Genomic DNA, 14,743 nt, shown 5'->3' with positions numbered 1-14,743 from the left:
CTTTCATCAGCAGCTGAGGTAAGAGACAGTGTCAGCTGCTTCATCTGAAAACCTACAGAAATCAAGCGGTTGGGAGTTGAAAACCTGTTGCCTAGCAATGGCAGCAATGCAACAGAGAGGCAGACTGCAGCCGGCTGGGCTCTACAGAGGAGTAGGCCACCAAAATCCAGCTCCTCTCAGAGACAACAAAACTCTTGGTGCTTCTCAGCCAGCAAGAAGGTATGGATACCTTAGAGAAACTGTCTCACTTGGATACTGCATTTTGGATTCTTCTTTGCATTCGCTTCTGATATTCAACTCATGTTCAACCATAGCAGAACTACTACTGCGATTCATGGAGGAGGCTACCAAAAGAGCACTGCTGTTAGGAGCTACCAAAAAACGACCAGTTGTTCAGCCAACTGCAAGGTACTACTAGTACTAGGATGGTCTTGGAGCATTGCCTTCTCCATTAATCTGTCACAGTATTTTGGCGTATCTTTCCTGCTCCTAGATTTCTTGATACTCATACTAATAGTTGATCATTGCAGACCATCATCATGGCTCCCTGGAGGAACTTACAAGAAACCTGTTACCTTCAAAACTCAAAAGCCACCAAAACCAGCCATTGTTAAGCCGGTTGTAAGGTACATTGATACTAGTTTTATAAATTCCTTCAGTAGGTAACGCTTTACAATGTTAATTTGTGATACTCGTACCTTGTCTGTGGTTTGGCTCATTGCCTCCCTTCATTTCTTGTTTGCCTTCTTTTCTTCATTCTTGCTCAACTTGAAGTTCATGTTAGCAGACCAAGGCTGTCAATTCAGCAAGGGGGCTACCAAAAAAATGTCATTGGTCCGCAATCCAGGTAAAGTGACTTCAAGAATTTGTCAAAAACGTAATTTGAATGTTTTTGTCTTGTTAAACTTGAATTTAGATTATGTACGATTATTTTCCTGGCCAAACTTGGGTGAAATTCAGGGTGCCTGTTTTGTATGTAGTTTGGCACATTTCTCCCATTCACTTCTTGGCTCTCTTCTTTCTTGCAACTTAACTTGTTTAATTACCATAGCACAGCAAATCTTTGATCAGAAAATACCATTCTGTTAATTTTTTCTATGGCACTTCTCTGATTGTGTGATCATGATTGATAATAAAGGGCAAAGCCAGCACCTCATCTGCAATTTAGGAAGCCTGAAGGCCCCATTTCCATTCCAGAAGTAAGCATTTCATAAAACCACGATATCCATATCTTAATAGAATAGAACCAGAAAACATCTTATCCATTCAAAATGCATTTGCTAACCGGAAGAACCATGAGCACCATGAGCAGAATAAGGTTAAACCTGCCAGCTCTAGTGGCAAGGTGAAGTTCACCGAGTTCAAAGCTTCAGATATCGATGCTGTGGTCAGCAAACCAGCGATGCGGCTCCATGAAACGAAAGATTATAGTGTGTACAAGTCAAAATTCGGTGCTATCATGCTTCCAAAAGAGGGAGCTTCACCAAGCATGGAAGAGTTTACGCGAGCTGTAAGTACAATTGAACACTCATTATCTAGAAAAGAAGTACCATTGAACACACGATAATAATATAGTATGCATTCTGCCCTGCATTTTTGCTCAGGTGCATCTAGTAATGGATGAAATGCATCATCAATAACCCAATATTTTTTAGGAAAGGCGTAAAAAGCTTACGCATCATTACATATTTAAGATTGGAAGGAAACAAAGACAATAACCCAATGTGACTGAAGTTTCCCATTGAAAATTGTTGAAAATAATGACAGCAATAATTTGACATTGCATGTATAACATTTCAATATGCAATAGCTGTATATCTTCATGCAAGTTATAGATATTATATATCTCTGAAAATGCAGCTTGAAATCTTCAGAAGCATCCAGCACAAGAACCTGGCAAACCTTGTAGGAGCATGCTCACCAAGGCGTGCACTTGTCTACGAGCTTTTACCTGACACACTGGAAGATCGCCTCACTGACATAAAGCTCAAGAAATCTTTTACTTTTAGAGGAAAGAAATCTTTTACTTGGAGAGACAGGGTTACAACAGCAGCCAGCATATGCTCAGCTCTCGATTACCTCCACAGAAATAATCACAAGCCAATCATTCACGGTGACCTTAAACCAAGAAACGTCCACTTCACTGCAGATAATATATGCAAGCTCAGAAACTTTGGAATTTCCACTCTGTTACATCCGACAAAACATGTATCATCCGCCATTGAGGAAGTTATTCAGGGAATGCCCGGTGAAAAAGTTATTCAGGGAATCTTTCGGACTCTCATGGACACTGATGACTGCAAGATTCAGATTCAGACAGATGTATCAGCTCTGGGCATCATACTACTTCAGCTAGTTACAGGGCATTCAGATGCAAAGGGTCTGAGAGATTTTGTGGCACAGAAACTGGGAGATGATAATGAATTCCAAAGGAAGAGCATTCTGCAGAAGAGAGAAATCCTGAAAGGGATTGTGGATCCTGAGCTGAAAAGGTGTCAAACACCAGTGGAAGGTGCAGCTAGGATGCTGTTCTTGGGCTTGAGATTCAGTGATCCAGCAGGGAAACAGTGTCCTCCATTAGCCAGTGAAGTGCTGCCTCAGATTCAATCGATGCATAGTTCGACTTACTCTCAGATGGTTTGGATTCATCGCTCCTTCTTTTGAGCCGGTTAAGTTGGTTGATGGTTTGTCTGTTCTTGAAAGAAAAAACCTCAAATTTATTCGATTTGTTTGGTGTGAAAATGGTTATATGATATGTAGTAGGCATACAGCTTCCTCTGTTCCCTAAGAACATACTTAACCTGTGTGTAACAGTTTCAATATGCTGCATTGTTTTGATGTTCAGTTGTCAAAAATAAAATGCTGTTGTCCCATTTTCTACCTTGAGTTTTTGTTGGCTGATAATCACTTGTCAATCAAGCAGTACTATGCTGATAACTTGTACATATTCTTTTGCCTATTGCTGTCCAGTGAGGCAATGAAGCTTATAGTGTTTTCAGATATAAAATAGACGACTCCTGGGTGGTGACATGGACAAATCTCATACATCCATTTCTATTATCTTACGATAGTTTTCAGATATACAAGTATGGAGTTTATACTTCATATTTTCCCTGATCATCTAACACGTTCTTTACCCCAAAAAAAAACAAGGAAAAAGTCCAAATACCCTCCTAAATTTTAGATAGAAGTCCGTCTAGCACCCTAAACTGTAAAACCGGACGTCCAATTCTCGGAACTTTGCAAAACCATTCATATTACTCTCTAAGTTGGTTTTGTATAGTGATTTTTATCTTTGTATATAAATTGGATAAGTTTGATCACGTGGCATACACATTGAACATATATATTACAATCTTCACTTAAATCTTTCTTTTACCACTTGTTAGCTCTCATTTACAAACAAGTACCAATATAATAATAGGATGGTATCACTGTATATATATAAATTGATGACTTACAATTAATGATATGCAAATATGTTATATTAGTTATTAAAGCTGTGAGTTTAAGCTTCCAAAATATGCAAAACCACCATCCAGAACCACCTTAGTGTGTAATATGAACGATTTTACAGAGTTCAGGAGGTTAGATGTTCGGTTTTAAAGTTTACGGTGTTAGATGAACTTTTCATTCAAAGTTTACGGGGGTATTTGGACTTTTTCCAAAAAAAAACAAAATGCTAACAGTTTCAAAGATGACAATTGGTGGGCCTCCCATATTGAGCTGGGCCGGCTCGCGGCGAACAAAGTAGCCCATTAGGCCCTTTGCTATAATGACACTGGACCCATATTTCATAGACACAGATGGGCCCATTTGTTATCCACTCAGAGTATCAAAACAGCAAAGCCCCAATGTTTGCACTCCCAATATTGCAATTTTCTCGCAAATATGCCCTTCTAATGATTGCCACCATTGAAATCTATTATATTATTAAAACAGCCTTGAAAGAAGTCACCACGTTCACTGTGGGGGCTAGAAATTCCCACATTAATTGAAGAAAAGAAGAAAAATATAAACCACTAGATCATGATTGGTCAAAATTACAACGGTCTAGATTGATATCATAAGTCATACGAGACATAAAAGTATTTAAAGTATTTAGAGATAGAGAAAGAATCTAATAGGAAATAGACCGGTCAATTTTGGCTAGAAAAGAAAAAAAAAAGAGGAATCAGAATCCCTGCCTCCCGAGTGAAACAATCCGTACTAGACTTGGATTAGCTATTGTAATTCAGTAGGTGCTAGCTGCTATGTGTTATCCTGACTCATGTAGTCTCATGCATGCAGTGTGCACACAGAAAATCAACAAACCAATTAAAGAAGTACAGTAGTAAGGCATGTCACTGGATCAATTTTTTCTCTCAGTGCTGAACATACAATTAATTGAGTATATATATTAAAAACAATGTGTTTATGATTCAAAGAAGGGACTACGGACATACCGTTACAATATCATGATCACAGTGGTTGACGGGACTTCTAGAAAGTAAAAAAATAAACCCCAATGATAATCACGTTCGATTTGTAAAATCTCAACGATAATAAAGAGGGAAGGCAGCGGGCGTAAAAACTATAAACAAACCCCAAATAGAATCCCAATGATAATTAAGAGAAGAGATGACGGGCAACCCGTTAAGATGCACAATCACAATGGTTGGCAAGACTTCTAGAAAGTAAAAAAAATAAACCACAAAGGTAATCACATTCGATTTTTAAAATCTCAATGATAATTAAAAGGAAAGGCATCAAGCGGGCCGTAGAGTAGTATAATGGTGATGCCGCTGACGGTTTGGCGGGACTTCTAGAAAATTAAAAATGAACACCGACGATAACTACGTTTGATTTTTAAAATCCCAATGACAATAAAAAGAGTAGGCAGCGGACGGGCCGTAGAGGAGTAGAGTGGCAGCGTTTCGTGTGACTTCTAAAAATTATAAAAATGAAAGCCATCGATAACTATGTTCGATTTGTAAAATCTCAACGATAATAAGGAGGGAAGGCAGCGGGCATAAAACTATAAAGAAAAATTAAGAGGAGATATGACGGGCAACCCGCTAAGCTGCACAATCACGATGGTTGGCAAGACTGCTAGAAAGTAAAAAATAAACCACAATGGAAATCATGTTCGATTTTTAAAATCTCAATGATAATTAAAAGAAAAGGCATCAAGCGTGTCGTAGAGGAGTATAATAGCGATGCCGCTGATGGTTTGGCGGGAACTTTAGAAAGTTAAAAATGAACGCTGACAATAACTACGTTCGATTTTTAAAATCCCAATGACAATAAAGAGATGAGGCAGCGGATGGGCCGCAGAGGAGTAGAGTGGCAGCGTTTGGCGTTACTTCTAAAAATTATAAAAATGAAAGCCAATGAGATAATTAACTTATAAGGTCAATTTTAAAGTTCAAATGAGGATGAATAGAAGCCGTGGTAAATCAAGCAAGCAAATAAAGGGGTGACAAAGGAGTAAGGGGTAGCGATTGTCAGTGACTTTTAAAAACTATAAAATTAGAACCATGTAAATGATAAAGTTTGGTCTTTTAAATGCCTAAGATGATGAAATAGCTATTTAATAAAATTTAAGTAAACTCGTATATAAAAGAAGGTAGTTTTGTATGGATATTAGCGGCGTAATTGCGCGGACCGCCCCAACGGAGCATTTGTGGTATGCAACCTCTTCCTCCCGCCGGCGAGGCAACGGCGGCGGCCGATCTCGCGTCGCCAATGGGCAATGGTGGGCATCGCCACGTCACTGATCCCCGCCGGCCGGACTCGCCGTCCCTCGCCGCCTTCCGTTCGCTGGAAGTGCAACTTTTCCGATCGAACAGAGCACGGGAAGCCGGAAGCAAATGCATGGTTGGTAATGGTCGCCACGGCGCGCGAACTGCAGCAGCGCCGTCGTAAGACGGCGTGGCCCGGCCGCCGGCCGGTGCGCCGCCGCCTCCCGGGTGCACGGGGTGCAAGCTACTCCATCGCCCAGCCACCGAGTTGGCCTCCTCTTGACTCTGCTTGGCTGGCCAATCTCTCCACGGAGCATTTCTGGTCTGCAACCTGCTCGACGAAATGCCTCTGCTGCGCTGCGTTTCGTAGCTTGTTAGAGTCATCAAAGTTGTGTTTTGAAGCCTTGCCATCAGCATAAAAAATTGCATCGAGCGAGGTAATGTTACATACTTACATTGTCTTTTTTTCCAGTTTGTCAGGCTCGTGTGATCTTTACATTCTTAATTGCATTGCTGGAATTCAGAAACCATTGGAAATTGAGAGCAGAAAAGGGATGATGTTTATTGCGACTCGTCGGCAGTACAAGGTACCCACTCCTCCATGATCACTGAGTCAAACTTAGGGTAGTCCCAACCCATAACACTAGATATAGTTTATATAAACTTCACATCATCAAGAAACAAATACTAGACATTACTCTTCTAATGCAAACACTACTATTTCATACTTCAATTTAATGCTACTTATCTCATATGATGTCTTGGATGTTGTGTAGAAATCATATCTCATGCAAGACATGGTTTCCTTCTCTTTCATCATTTATTCACTTGCCATATCATTTTTTATCCTAGGTGGCAACTTATTTAATACTATGGACACCATTCTAGTTATTGGGTTGTGAATGTCATTATAGGAGTACTATTATTGTTACTACTACTAACGGTAGTATTGTTACTACTACTACCCAGTTTAGTATGACGAAAATGATGCTATAATCAGTAGTGCAATTTAGCAAGTTGATAATTTAGTATGATCAGTATATTATTAGCAAGTTGATGGGGGAATGCCATGACGATCTTTTCTGACGCGTGATACTAGATCGTTAGGACTATGTAATGTCTATTAATACCATTCTACTTGTCTTTTTTTAGACAATAATTATCCTACCAGATAACCACTCCAACATCCAAATCATCTCACGCGTTTAGCCCCAGTATTATAACCAAAGACACAGGTCAAGTTGACGGAAAGCAATGCACAGGCAATCCAGATCCTCTGCAGTACTGCACCTGCAGTACTGCACAGGGTCTACATGTCAGTGAGCAGTACTGCAGGTGCAGTACTGTAGAGGACCCTTACTCATGCACAGGAGACTCCTGACGTGTATGCCTTCCATCACCCACTACAAAAACTAATTTAAAAGTGAAACAGCATGCTGCATTGATCAACTTCAACCTGAAGAATGTGCCATATACCACTGCAGAAACACGAACAAAAAGACCTCATACCTCCTATCAGTCAAGCTGCTTTGGCAGCGCCTGTTGTTTATCACGGACAACCTTGTGGCTCTGGCTTCTGCCCATGGCATATATAACCAGCGACCGGCCAACACCAGCATTGCTCGCTCATAACTCGTTACTTTTCATCTCAAATCTGCAGTCATTTGATTGACCTGCTATCCAGTTACTCAATCTAGAATCTGCAGAGATCAAGCATTTGCAACCTATTTACCAGCCATGGTTGGAGGAGGAGGCCACCAAAATCCTGCAGCTGCTCAACCAGTAAAAAGGTAAGGTGAATCTGGAGATTTTTTTTTTAACGAACCGGCACAAGATGGTGCCAATCTGGACTCTTTCATTCTTGTTTCACTTGAACACTTCGTTTGGCCATGTTTGCTGAAATCTGTCTGATCATGGTTGGTGACAAGGGAGGAAGCGAAGGTTCAAAAGAATCCTCATCAGCAAGCAGAGGAAAAGCCTATGGACGTTGCTGTTGGCATTGTTGTCCTCGTTGTTGGCGCCATCATCGCTATTGCGACCTTCATCCTTCTTGGTGCTGTCATGGTCACCTTGGCGATTGTTACAATCATTGTCGTTTGTGTAGTCACTGCTGCACAAGTAAGTATTGCTCTTCAAACGATGATGTTACATTGTAATATATCTTGCTCATGCATCAGACACTATCAGTCAGCAATATTAAGAAAGAAAATGATGTTCAATTGTTCATCAATGTTCCTTGTTCTAACATGGTCCTTGCAGCAATATCTTGAACAGGCGAACAAGAACAAAGCTACTCGCTCAAGTGGCAGAAATAAGTTCATTGTGTTCAAACCTTCAGAAATAGATGCTGCAGTCAGCAAACGAGCGAAGTGGCTCCGTGGAACAGCTACATATAATGTGTATCGGTCAGATTTTGATGGAATGGATATTGCTACAACTGTTCCCAAAGGAACACTACCAGAATGGATTTTGATGCAAGAGTTTCATCAAGCGGTAAGTTTCGTTGAACACATAATTTTCTCTGCACTATGTTCAAACATAAGTTCATCAAACACCACCAAAAGGGACTGAAGTTTTGCATTCCAAAGTATAGAAAACCAATGACACCATTAATACATTATACACCCTGTTGATTTCTAACAGTACCTCTGAAAATGCAAGATAGAACCACTGTGTATTGCTTCATTTCTCACACTAGTTCTGAAAATGCAGATTGAAATCCTCAGAAATATCAGTCATCCGAATGTGGTTCCTTTCTTAGGAGCATGCATAGGGAAAAGGGCAATCGTTTACCGATTCGGAGAAAACAGCACACTGGAAAGTCACCTCAAGTATCTCACATGGGAAATCAGAGTGAAATCTGCCGCTAGTATATGCTCCGGCCTCATGTTCCTCCATAGCAGAAAGCCCAAGCCGATCATTCACGGTGACCTGAAACCAAGCAACATCATATTCAGGCCAGGAAATGCATGCATGCTCAGCGATTTCGGAATGTGTTATCTGTATTCGAAAGAATTTGGACGGCTTATCACTGACCCTTGCAAGATTCAGTTGGATGTATCTGCTCTGGGCATCGTGTTGCTTCAGCTAGTTACAGGGAAACTAGATGCAAATGGTCTAAGAGAACGTGTGATCTACTATCTGGGAGATGCTAAGGGGTTCTACAAGAAAACTTCATCGCAGCAAAGAAAAATCCTAGAGAAGATTGTGAATCTTGAGTTGAAAACAGATAGAACATCAGAAGATGTTGCCAGGATGTTATTCTTGGGATTGAGGTGCAGCGATCCAATATCAAAAAATCATCCAAGCCTCGCCACAGAAGTAATGCCCCAGATTGAGTCAATGAAGAAGTAGTGCCTCTCATACTTAAGTGGTGACGGCTTCAAGTACTGTGTGATGAGGAGGTTGGCCAATATATGGTTTCTTCAAGAAATGGAAAAGAACATGTCATTGGTAATCTATTGTTGTTAAGTTCAACTCTTGAATTAACATTTCCTGTACCTAGTGCACCACCAGCTAATAATCTCGATTGACATTGGATCTGAAACCTTGTAACTACGACTCAATTATTACTCACTGTGGTCTTGAAAAACAATTATGATTCTAGCCCTAAACACATAATTGTATTTGATCGATGAATATAACACCCAACACGGCCGGCGAAAAATATAACACCCAATACAACCAATAATTTGATTGATATATCTATTGTGCTCAGTTTTCTAGTGAAAAATGGAAAAGGAGGTTTGTTAAGATTCCTGCTCTACAGATTTGTGACAAAAATACATGTTTGCTGCTGTGTTTTCGAATTGTTCTTTAATCTGATTTTTCTAGCCATGCGCTTGGCTCATCTACACCATCAGCCCCCATTGGGCCATCACTCTACTAGCCTAGCTCAGCCCATCCAAAATTCGTTGATACTTGCCTTGCTGCTGCTTCAGCGAGCTGGTGGCTGGACGTCAGGCACTCAGGCTGGCTTTGCCATTGCTTTTGCCCTCTTCGATATTTTCCTTCCATTAGCTCCCCCTTTACCTGCATCTTCTTTCACCTCAAATCCTCTGAGCAACAAGCTAAGGACAAGATTAAAGCTACAGGATTTATCTCTTTGTTTAAAGCGGCGACCGATCGATCGATCGATGCGTGTATGCATATAGGAAACGGCTTTTGATTTGTGCTTACGTTTAAAAAGAAATTAAGCCACTCTGCACTGTTGGGACTGAACCAAAAGGACATTTAATGTGCAAACTACAATTCACCAACTGGTAAACATATTTCACACAATCAACCCCTCATCTTACCATGAACTTTGAGAATAATTTCAATTAACAAATCAGCAGCGGAATAACAATAAACACATGCACACAAGGCACGGTGACTTACGTGGAAAAACCTCCTCAGTGTGAGAAGTAAAAAACCACGGGACCAACGGTCCACTCCAAGCTTCCACTATAATCAACAATGGGTACAAATGGAGTCTTCTCTAGAACATCTAGAGGCACATCACAACAACAGCCATAACATCAAGCTACACACTTGGTATCATCAACATTAACCATAGCAACTAACAAGAGGTATAATAACAACAAGCAGAGAAATGGCAGATTCTGTCCTATTCGGTTCTCAGCTGAGATCTCTCAAACAACAGATGCAAATTGCACGAAGCTTGGCACAAATGATGGTCTATGAGTCCCTTCCAAGCTGTCCAAAAACCAGCCCAATCAGACACCGTTTGACCCCTCAAACTGACAGATTACTAACTGCTGCACAATCTGTAACTGCAGTGACTCAAGCTGACAAACTACTACTCAAATCCAGTGCTTTACTCAACCAATTTTCATCCAAACTGACCAGATTGAAGTGCTCAAAGTGAGAAACAAACTCACCAAGTTTGGTGCCAATCTAACCACGTTTGAGCCTCCAATCGCTGACTTGATGTAGATCGGGTTAGAGCCACCAAAGCTGAAAATCTGCTAGTGGTAGGAGTATTTGTTTATGGCCACAGTGAGAAATAGTGCGTACGAGAGAAAGAAAGCACATGTACCGAGTCCGAGTCGGAACTAGGGCTACACTTTACTGCTATAAGATCGGCGTCTTCTCTCCACACATTCTATCTACCAGTGCATCCCGTCGCGAAGTACTCGATCAGCTTCTCTTCCTCGCTGGAATTCTGGAAGGATGTCGCCATGCGCGCGCTCGAGAGCTTCACCGGTCGTCACGACGACCGCCGCCTCGCCTTCATCAAGGACGGCGTCGAGCTGCGAGCCTGGCCGCCGCCCGTCGGCGACCCTGAGTCCGGCGGCCTGCGCCGCCGCCTGCTCTCCTTGCTGGACAGGACGGACGTCACCTTCAGGGTCGGCGGCGAGACGTTCGCCGCGCGCAGCTCCGTGGTCGACGCTGCTTCACCCGAGGACGACGAAGGTGCATCCAAGTGGACGGCGTGCCGCGTGGACGCCGTGGTGTTCAAGGCTCTCCTGTACTTCATGTACACGGGCACGTTGCCGCCGCCGCTGCCGCCGGAGACGATGCCCGGCGGCCCCGCCGCGCAAGACGATGACGGGGCGCCGGCGGCGGCCATGGCGCAGCAGCTGGTCGCGGCGGCCGACAGATTCCACCTCGACAGGTTGGATACGATGAGATACAGTCTCCTACTCTCCTCTGCGAGGAGTTGTGGACTACTACTGGTGTCTGGTGACATTAATCTGCAGCGTACTCCGTCCGCCTAAAAAAAGACAAACCCTGGGTTTCCGTGTCTAACGTTTGACCGTTCGTCTAATTTAAAAAAATATGAAAAAAATTAAAAAGACAAGTCACGCATAAAGTATTAATCATATTTTATCATCTAACAACAATGAAAATACTAATTATAAAAAAAATTCATATAAGACGGACAGTCAAACGTTGGACACGGAAACCCAGAGTTTGTCTTTTTTGGAACGGAGGGAGTACATAGCCAGCGACGACGTCTTCCATGGTTTAAGGACATGTTTTCAAAGTTTGGTGGTGGTGCCTTTTAATTTAGGCTTTTCGAGTAACGGGTGCAGCTTAATTATGTAAAATTGTACTCCCTCTATCATATTTTTATTTTAATGTGCTAGAAAAGATACCCGTACGTTGCAACAGGTGAAGGCTATTTTAATTTTGTTATTGTTACTAGAAAAAATGTCCGTGCGTTGCAACGGGTGAATGCTATTTTAATTTTATTGTTGTTATACAGTCTAGTTAAGGTGAAATTCACTGTAGGAATTCACTTGGATATATATATTATTAGAAATTCATGAGCTACAATTAGAAGTCCGGTCGTCATAAGTTAGCATGCGGGTTTTTTTAAAAGATAATTCTTATACGACTCTTTCTATATTTCCAAAAGCTAACAAATTTAAAAACCAACTTAAATACAATATGTATTTCCAAAAGCAATCGAACTTAAAAACCGACTCATACACGGATGACTTACCAAAGTACCGACAAAAACATTTTTAATTTTTATAATAGTAGAGATAGATATAGAGATAGAGATACAGTTTAGTTAAGTTGAAACTCACTATGAGAATTCATTTGGATATATATTTTTCTAAAAAATCATGAGCTATAATTAGAAGTATAATCATCTTAAGTTAGTGTGTGAGTTTTTTTATTCTTATACAACTCCTTCTGTATTTTTAAAAGTGAACAACTTCAAACCGACTCAAATATAGATCTATATTTCCAAAAACGAACAAACCTAAAAACTGACTCATACACGGATGACGTACCAAAGTACCGGCAAAAACATCTTCAATTTTTATAATAGTAGAGATAGAGATGACGCCGTTGATTTTTTAACCAATATTTGACTATTCGTCTTATTTAAAACTTTTGTGTAAATATAAAAATATTTATGTTATACTTAAATAACATTTGATACTTAAAAATATTTAACGTAGGCGCCACGTCAGTAAAAACCGCCATCCAAACTATCTTGGAACTTATTTTGCATCGGTAATAGTTGAGGGACCAGTTATATCTGGTTTTCGGGTTGAAGGCGAAAATCAGATTGGATTGGTTGACAAGTTAAGGGGACCTCATATGAACTTATTCCAAAAAAAAAAAAAGCTAAGAGGAGAGGGCCCACGCGCGATGGATAAAACCCTTTCACGTATTGGCGTGTGTATTTTATTCGTGCGAAAAAAAAGAAGTTCAAAACTAATCGCCCGCAGTGATCGTACAAGCGATCGATCGCTCATTATCTTTTTCGCGCATATATACATGGCACCGTAGAAAAGGAAAGGAAAACCCAACACGGAAAATTAAGGAAAACCCACCTCGCACGCGGGTATTCCACACCGAGTCCGAGTTAATTACGTTCTGCCCCGAGCGGCAGCAGTATTTATATCGACTGCAACACACGTCGTCGTATCACGTAAACCCGACCGCTGAAATACAAACCCCCAAACCAATTCGAATGAGTTCTCCGACATGATGACCCGTCGCCAGGATGCCTACTACCGCTACCCAACCACGTCGACCATCGTCGCGTCGGCGCCAATGCCCACCGGCCATCACGTCCTCAGGATCGACGGCTACTCCCTCACCAAGGCCAAGTTCGCCGCCGGTGAATGCGATGAGTCGTGCAGCTTCGTCGTCGGCGGCCACGCCTGGCGCATCAGGTACTACCCCAACGGCACCGTCGTCTCCGGCTCCGGTGGCTTCGTATCCCTCATGCTCTCCCTTGATCATCAGCCCGGCGCCGCATTGCCGGCCGCCGTCGTCAAGGCGCGGTTCGCGTTCAGCTTGCTCGACATGGACGGCGAGCCGGTGCCGTCGCGCACCTACGCGAGCGACGGCGTGGTCAGCTTCAGCGCTAATTCGTCGAGCACGTTCGGGGCGGAGAGGTTCATCGGCCACGGCGAGCTCGAGGCGTCGGGGCACCTCACCGGCGACCGCCTCGCCTTCCGGTGCGATGTCACCGTCGTGAAGGACATCGCCGTCGTGAAGCGCGACGGGCCTCCGACGATGTCGACCCTCTGCCCGGTGGAGCACGACATGTTCAGATGCCTGCTCGACACCGGGGACGACGCGGACGTCGCGTTCAGGGCCGCCGGCGGCGAGACGATCGCCGCGCATAGGCGGGTGCTCGAGCGACGGGCACCGGAGCTGGCCAAGCTCTGTCGTCGTCGCGGCGGCGCCTCCTGCTTCATGGGACTCGTCGGGAGGCACATCGACGTCGGCGACATGGACGCCGCTGCGTTCAAGGCTCTGCTTCACTTCGTGTACACCGACACGCTGCCGGAGACGATGGCCCCGCGAGAGGTGCCGGCCATGGCGCCGCAGCTGATCGCGGCAGCGCGTAAATACGGCTTGGACTGGGAGAGGTTTTGAGGCTCGTCTGTGAGGACAAGGCGTGGGGATGGCGCGTCGACGACGAGCATGGACACGACGGCGGCGGCTGCTCCGGCTACCGGCGATGATCCGAAGCGTAGCCAGCGACGTCTTCCATCGTTTGTAAGGAAATGTTTTTAAAGTTTGGAGATGCGTAGTTCTAGCACAGATAGATACTCCCTCTATTTAGAAAATAAGTGCTGCCATAAGTTTCTGTGCACAACTTTAATCGTCCATCTTATTTAATTTTTTAGAAAAATAAATCTAAAAACATAAATCATGCATAAAGTTCTATTCATATTTTATAATCTAATATAAAAAAAACTTACTAATCATAAAAAAATTTTAAATAAGACGGACGATTAAAGTTGTATGCGGAAACTTATGATTACACTTATTTTGGAACAGAGGGAGTATATGAAATACTAGTAGAAAAATGTACCTCTACTTACTTACATAGTCATAAAATAAATAGTTTATATCTTCTAAACAAAATAAAAGCTCACTTCAGTTTTCAGTTCAGGCTCACCTTAAAGCTCTAAATGTAGCGAAACAGAACCAATAAAATTAAGGGACTGTCTACTCCTCATTTGACAGAAAACCCCTCCTAATATCTTACAAATTTTTGTTCATTGGATTGATTTGAGATTCGTGCAAACCCC

The 14,743-nt window shown here is 42.5% G+C and overlaps 3 protein-coding genes and 1 pseudogene across 5 annotated transcripts; all 4 read left to right on the top strand.

Moving 5' to 3' along the window:
• Positions 1–79: 79 nt before the first annotated feature.
• LOC127755094 (U-box domain-containing protein 33-like) lies at positions 80–2,894 on the top strand. 2 transcript variants are annotated; one of them, XM_052280731.1, is made up of 7 exons: positions 80–219; positions 318–408; positions 531–626; positions 788–847; positions 1,139–1,199; positions 1,313–1,510; positions 1,861–2,894. In XM_052280731.1, exons 2-7 carry the CDS (start codon positions 335–337, stop codon positions 2,662–2,664), a joined length of 1,293 nt encoding a protein of 430 aa, XP_052136691.1. In that variant the 5' UTR covers positions 80–219; positions 318–334; the 3' UTR covers positions 2,665–2,894. The 2 variants fall into 2 exon arrangements, with proteins under 2 accessions (XP_052136691.1, XP_052136692.1); XM_052280732.1 differs by having other exon boundaries at positions 102–219; positions 315–408.
• Positions 2,895–7,229: 4,335 nt separating this feature from the next.
• On the top strand, positions 7,230–9,223 carry LOC127755095 (U-box domain-containing protein 51-like). Of its 2 annotated transcripts, none has more exons than XM_052280734.1 (4): positions 7,230–7,513; positions 7,652–7,841; positions 7,998–8,216; positions 8,436–9,223. In XM_052280734.1, exons 1-4 carry the CDS (start codon positions 7,461–7,463, stop codon positions 9,075–9,077), a joined length of 1,104 nt encoding a protein of 367 aa, XP_052136694.1. In that variant the 5' UTR covers positions 7,230–7,460; the 3' UTR covers positions 9,078–9,223. The 2 variants fall into 2 exon arrangements, with proteins under 2 accessions (XP_052136694.1, XP_052136693.1); XM_052280733.1 differs by having other exon boundaries at positions 7,231–7,513; positions 7,983–8,216.
• A 1,683-nt stretch (positions 9,224–10,906) lies between these two features.
• On the top strand, positions 10,907–11,446 carry LOC127755809 (uncharacterized). Its single transcript, XM_052281449.1, has one exon. The coding sequence runs from the start codon at positions 10,907–10,909 to the stop codon at positions 11,444–11,446; it is 540 nt and encodes a 179-aa protein (XP_052137409.1).
• Positions 11,447–13,141: 1,695 nt separating this feature from the next.
• On the top strand, positions 13,142–14,222 carry LOC127755096 (BTB/POZ and MATH domain-containing protein 1-like; annotated as a pseudogene).
• Positions 14,223–14,743: the final 521 nt, after the last annotated feature.

This window comes from Oryza glaberrima, chromosome 11, assembly GCF_000147395.1.
Source record: "Oryza glaberrima chromosome 11, OglaRS2, whole genome shotgun sequence".
Taxonomy (NCBI): Eukaryota; Viridiplantae; Streptophyta; class Magnoliopsida; order Poales; family Poaceae; genus Oryza; species Oryza glaberrima.
Note: the sequence above shows the minus strand (reverse complement) of the source record. Positions and strands in the feature narration are given on the sequence as shown.

Bases quoted from the DNA above. Each gene is read 5' to 3' on its own strand.
- LOC127755809 (XM_052281449.1), top strand. From the start codon at position 10,907: ATGCGCGCGCTCGAGAGCTTCACCGGTCGTCACGACGACCGCCGCCTC.
- LOC127755095 (XM_052280733.1), top strand. From the start codon at position 7,461: ATGGTTGGAGGAGGAGGCCACCAAAATCCTGCAGCTGCTCAACCAGTA. The intron at 7,514-7,651 runs GTAAGGTGAATC...GTTGGTGACAAG, and splicing joins GCTGCTCAACCAGTAAAAAG to GGAGGAAGCGAAGGTTCAAA. The intron at 7,842-7,982 runs GTAAGTATTGCT...TGGTCCTTGCAG, and splicing joins GTGTAGTCACTGCTGCACAA to CAATATCTTGAACAGGCGAA.
- LOC127755094 (XM_052280731.1), top strand. From the start codon at position 335: ATGGAGGAGGCTACCAAAAGAGCACTGCTGTTAGGAGCTACCAAAAAA. The intron at 409-530 runs GTACTACTAGTA...TGATCATTGCAG, and splicing joins GTTGTTCAGCCAACTGCAAG to ACCATCATCATGGCTCCCTG. The intron at 1,511-1,860 runs GTAAGTACAATT...CTGAAAATGCAG, and splicing joins TGGAAGAGTTTACGCGAGCT to CTTGAAATCTTCAGAAGCAT.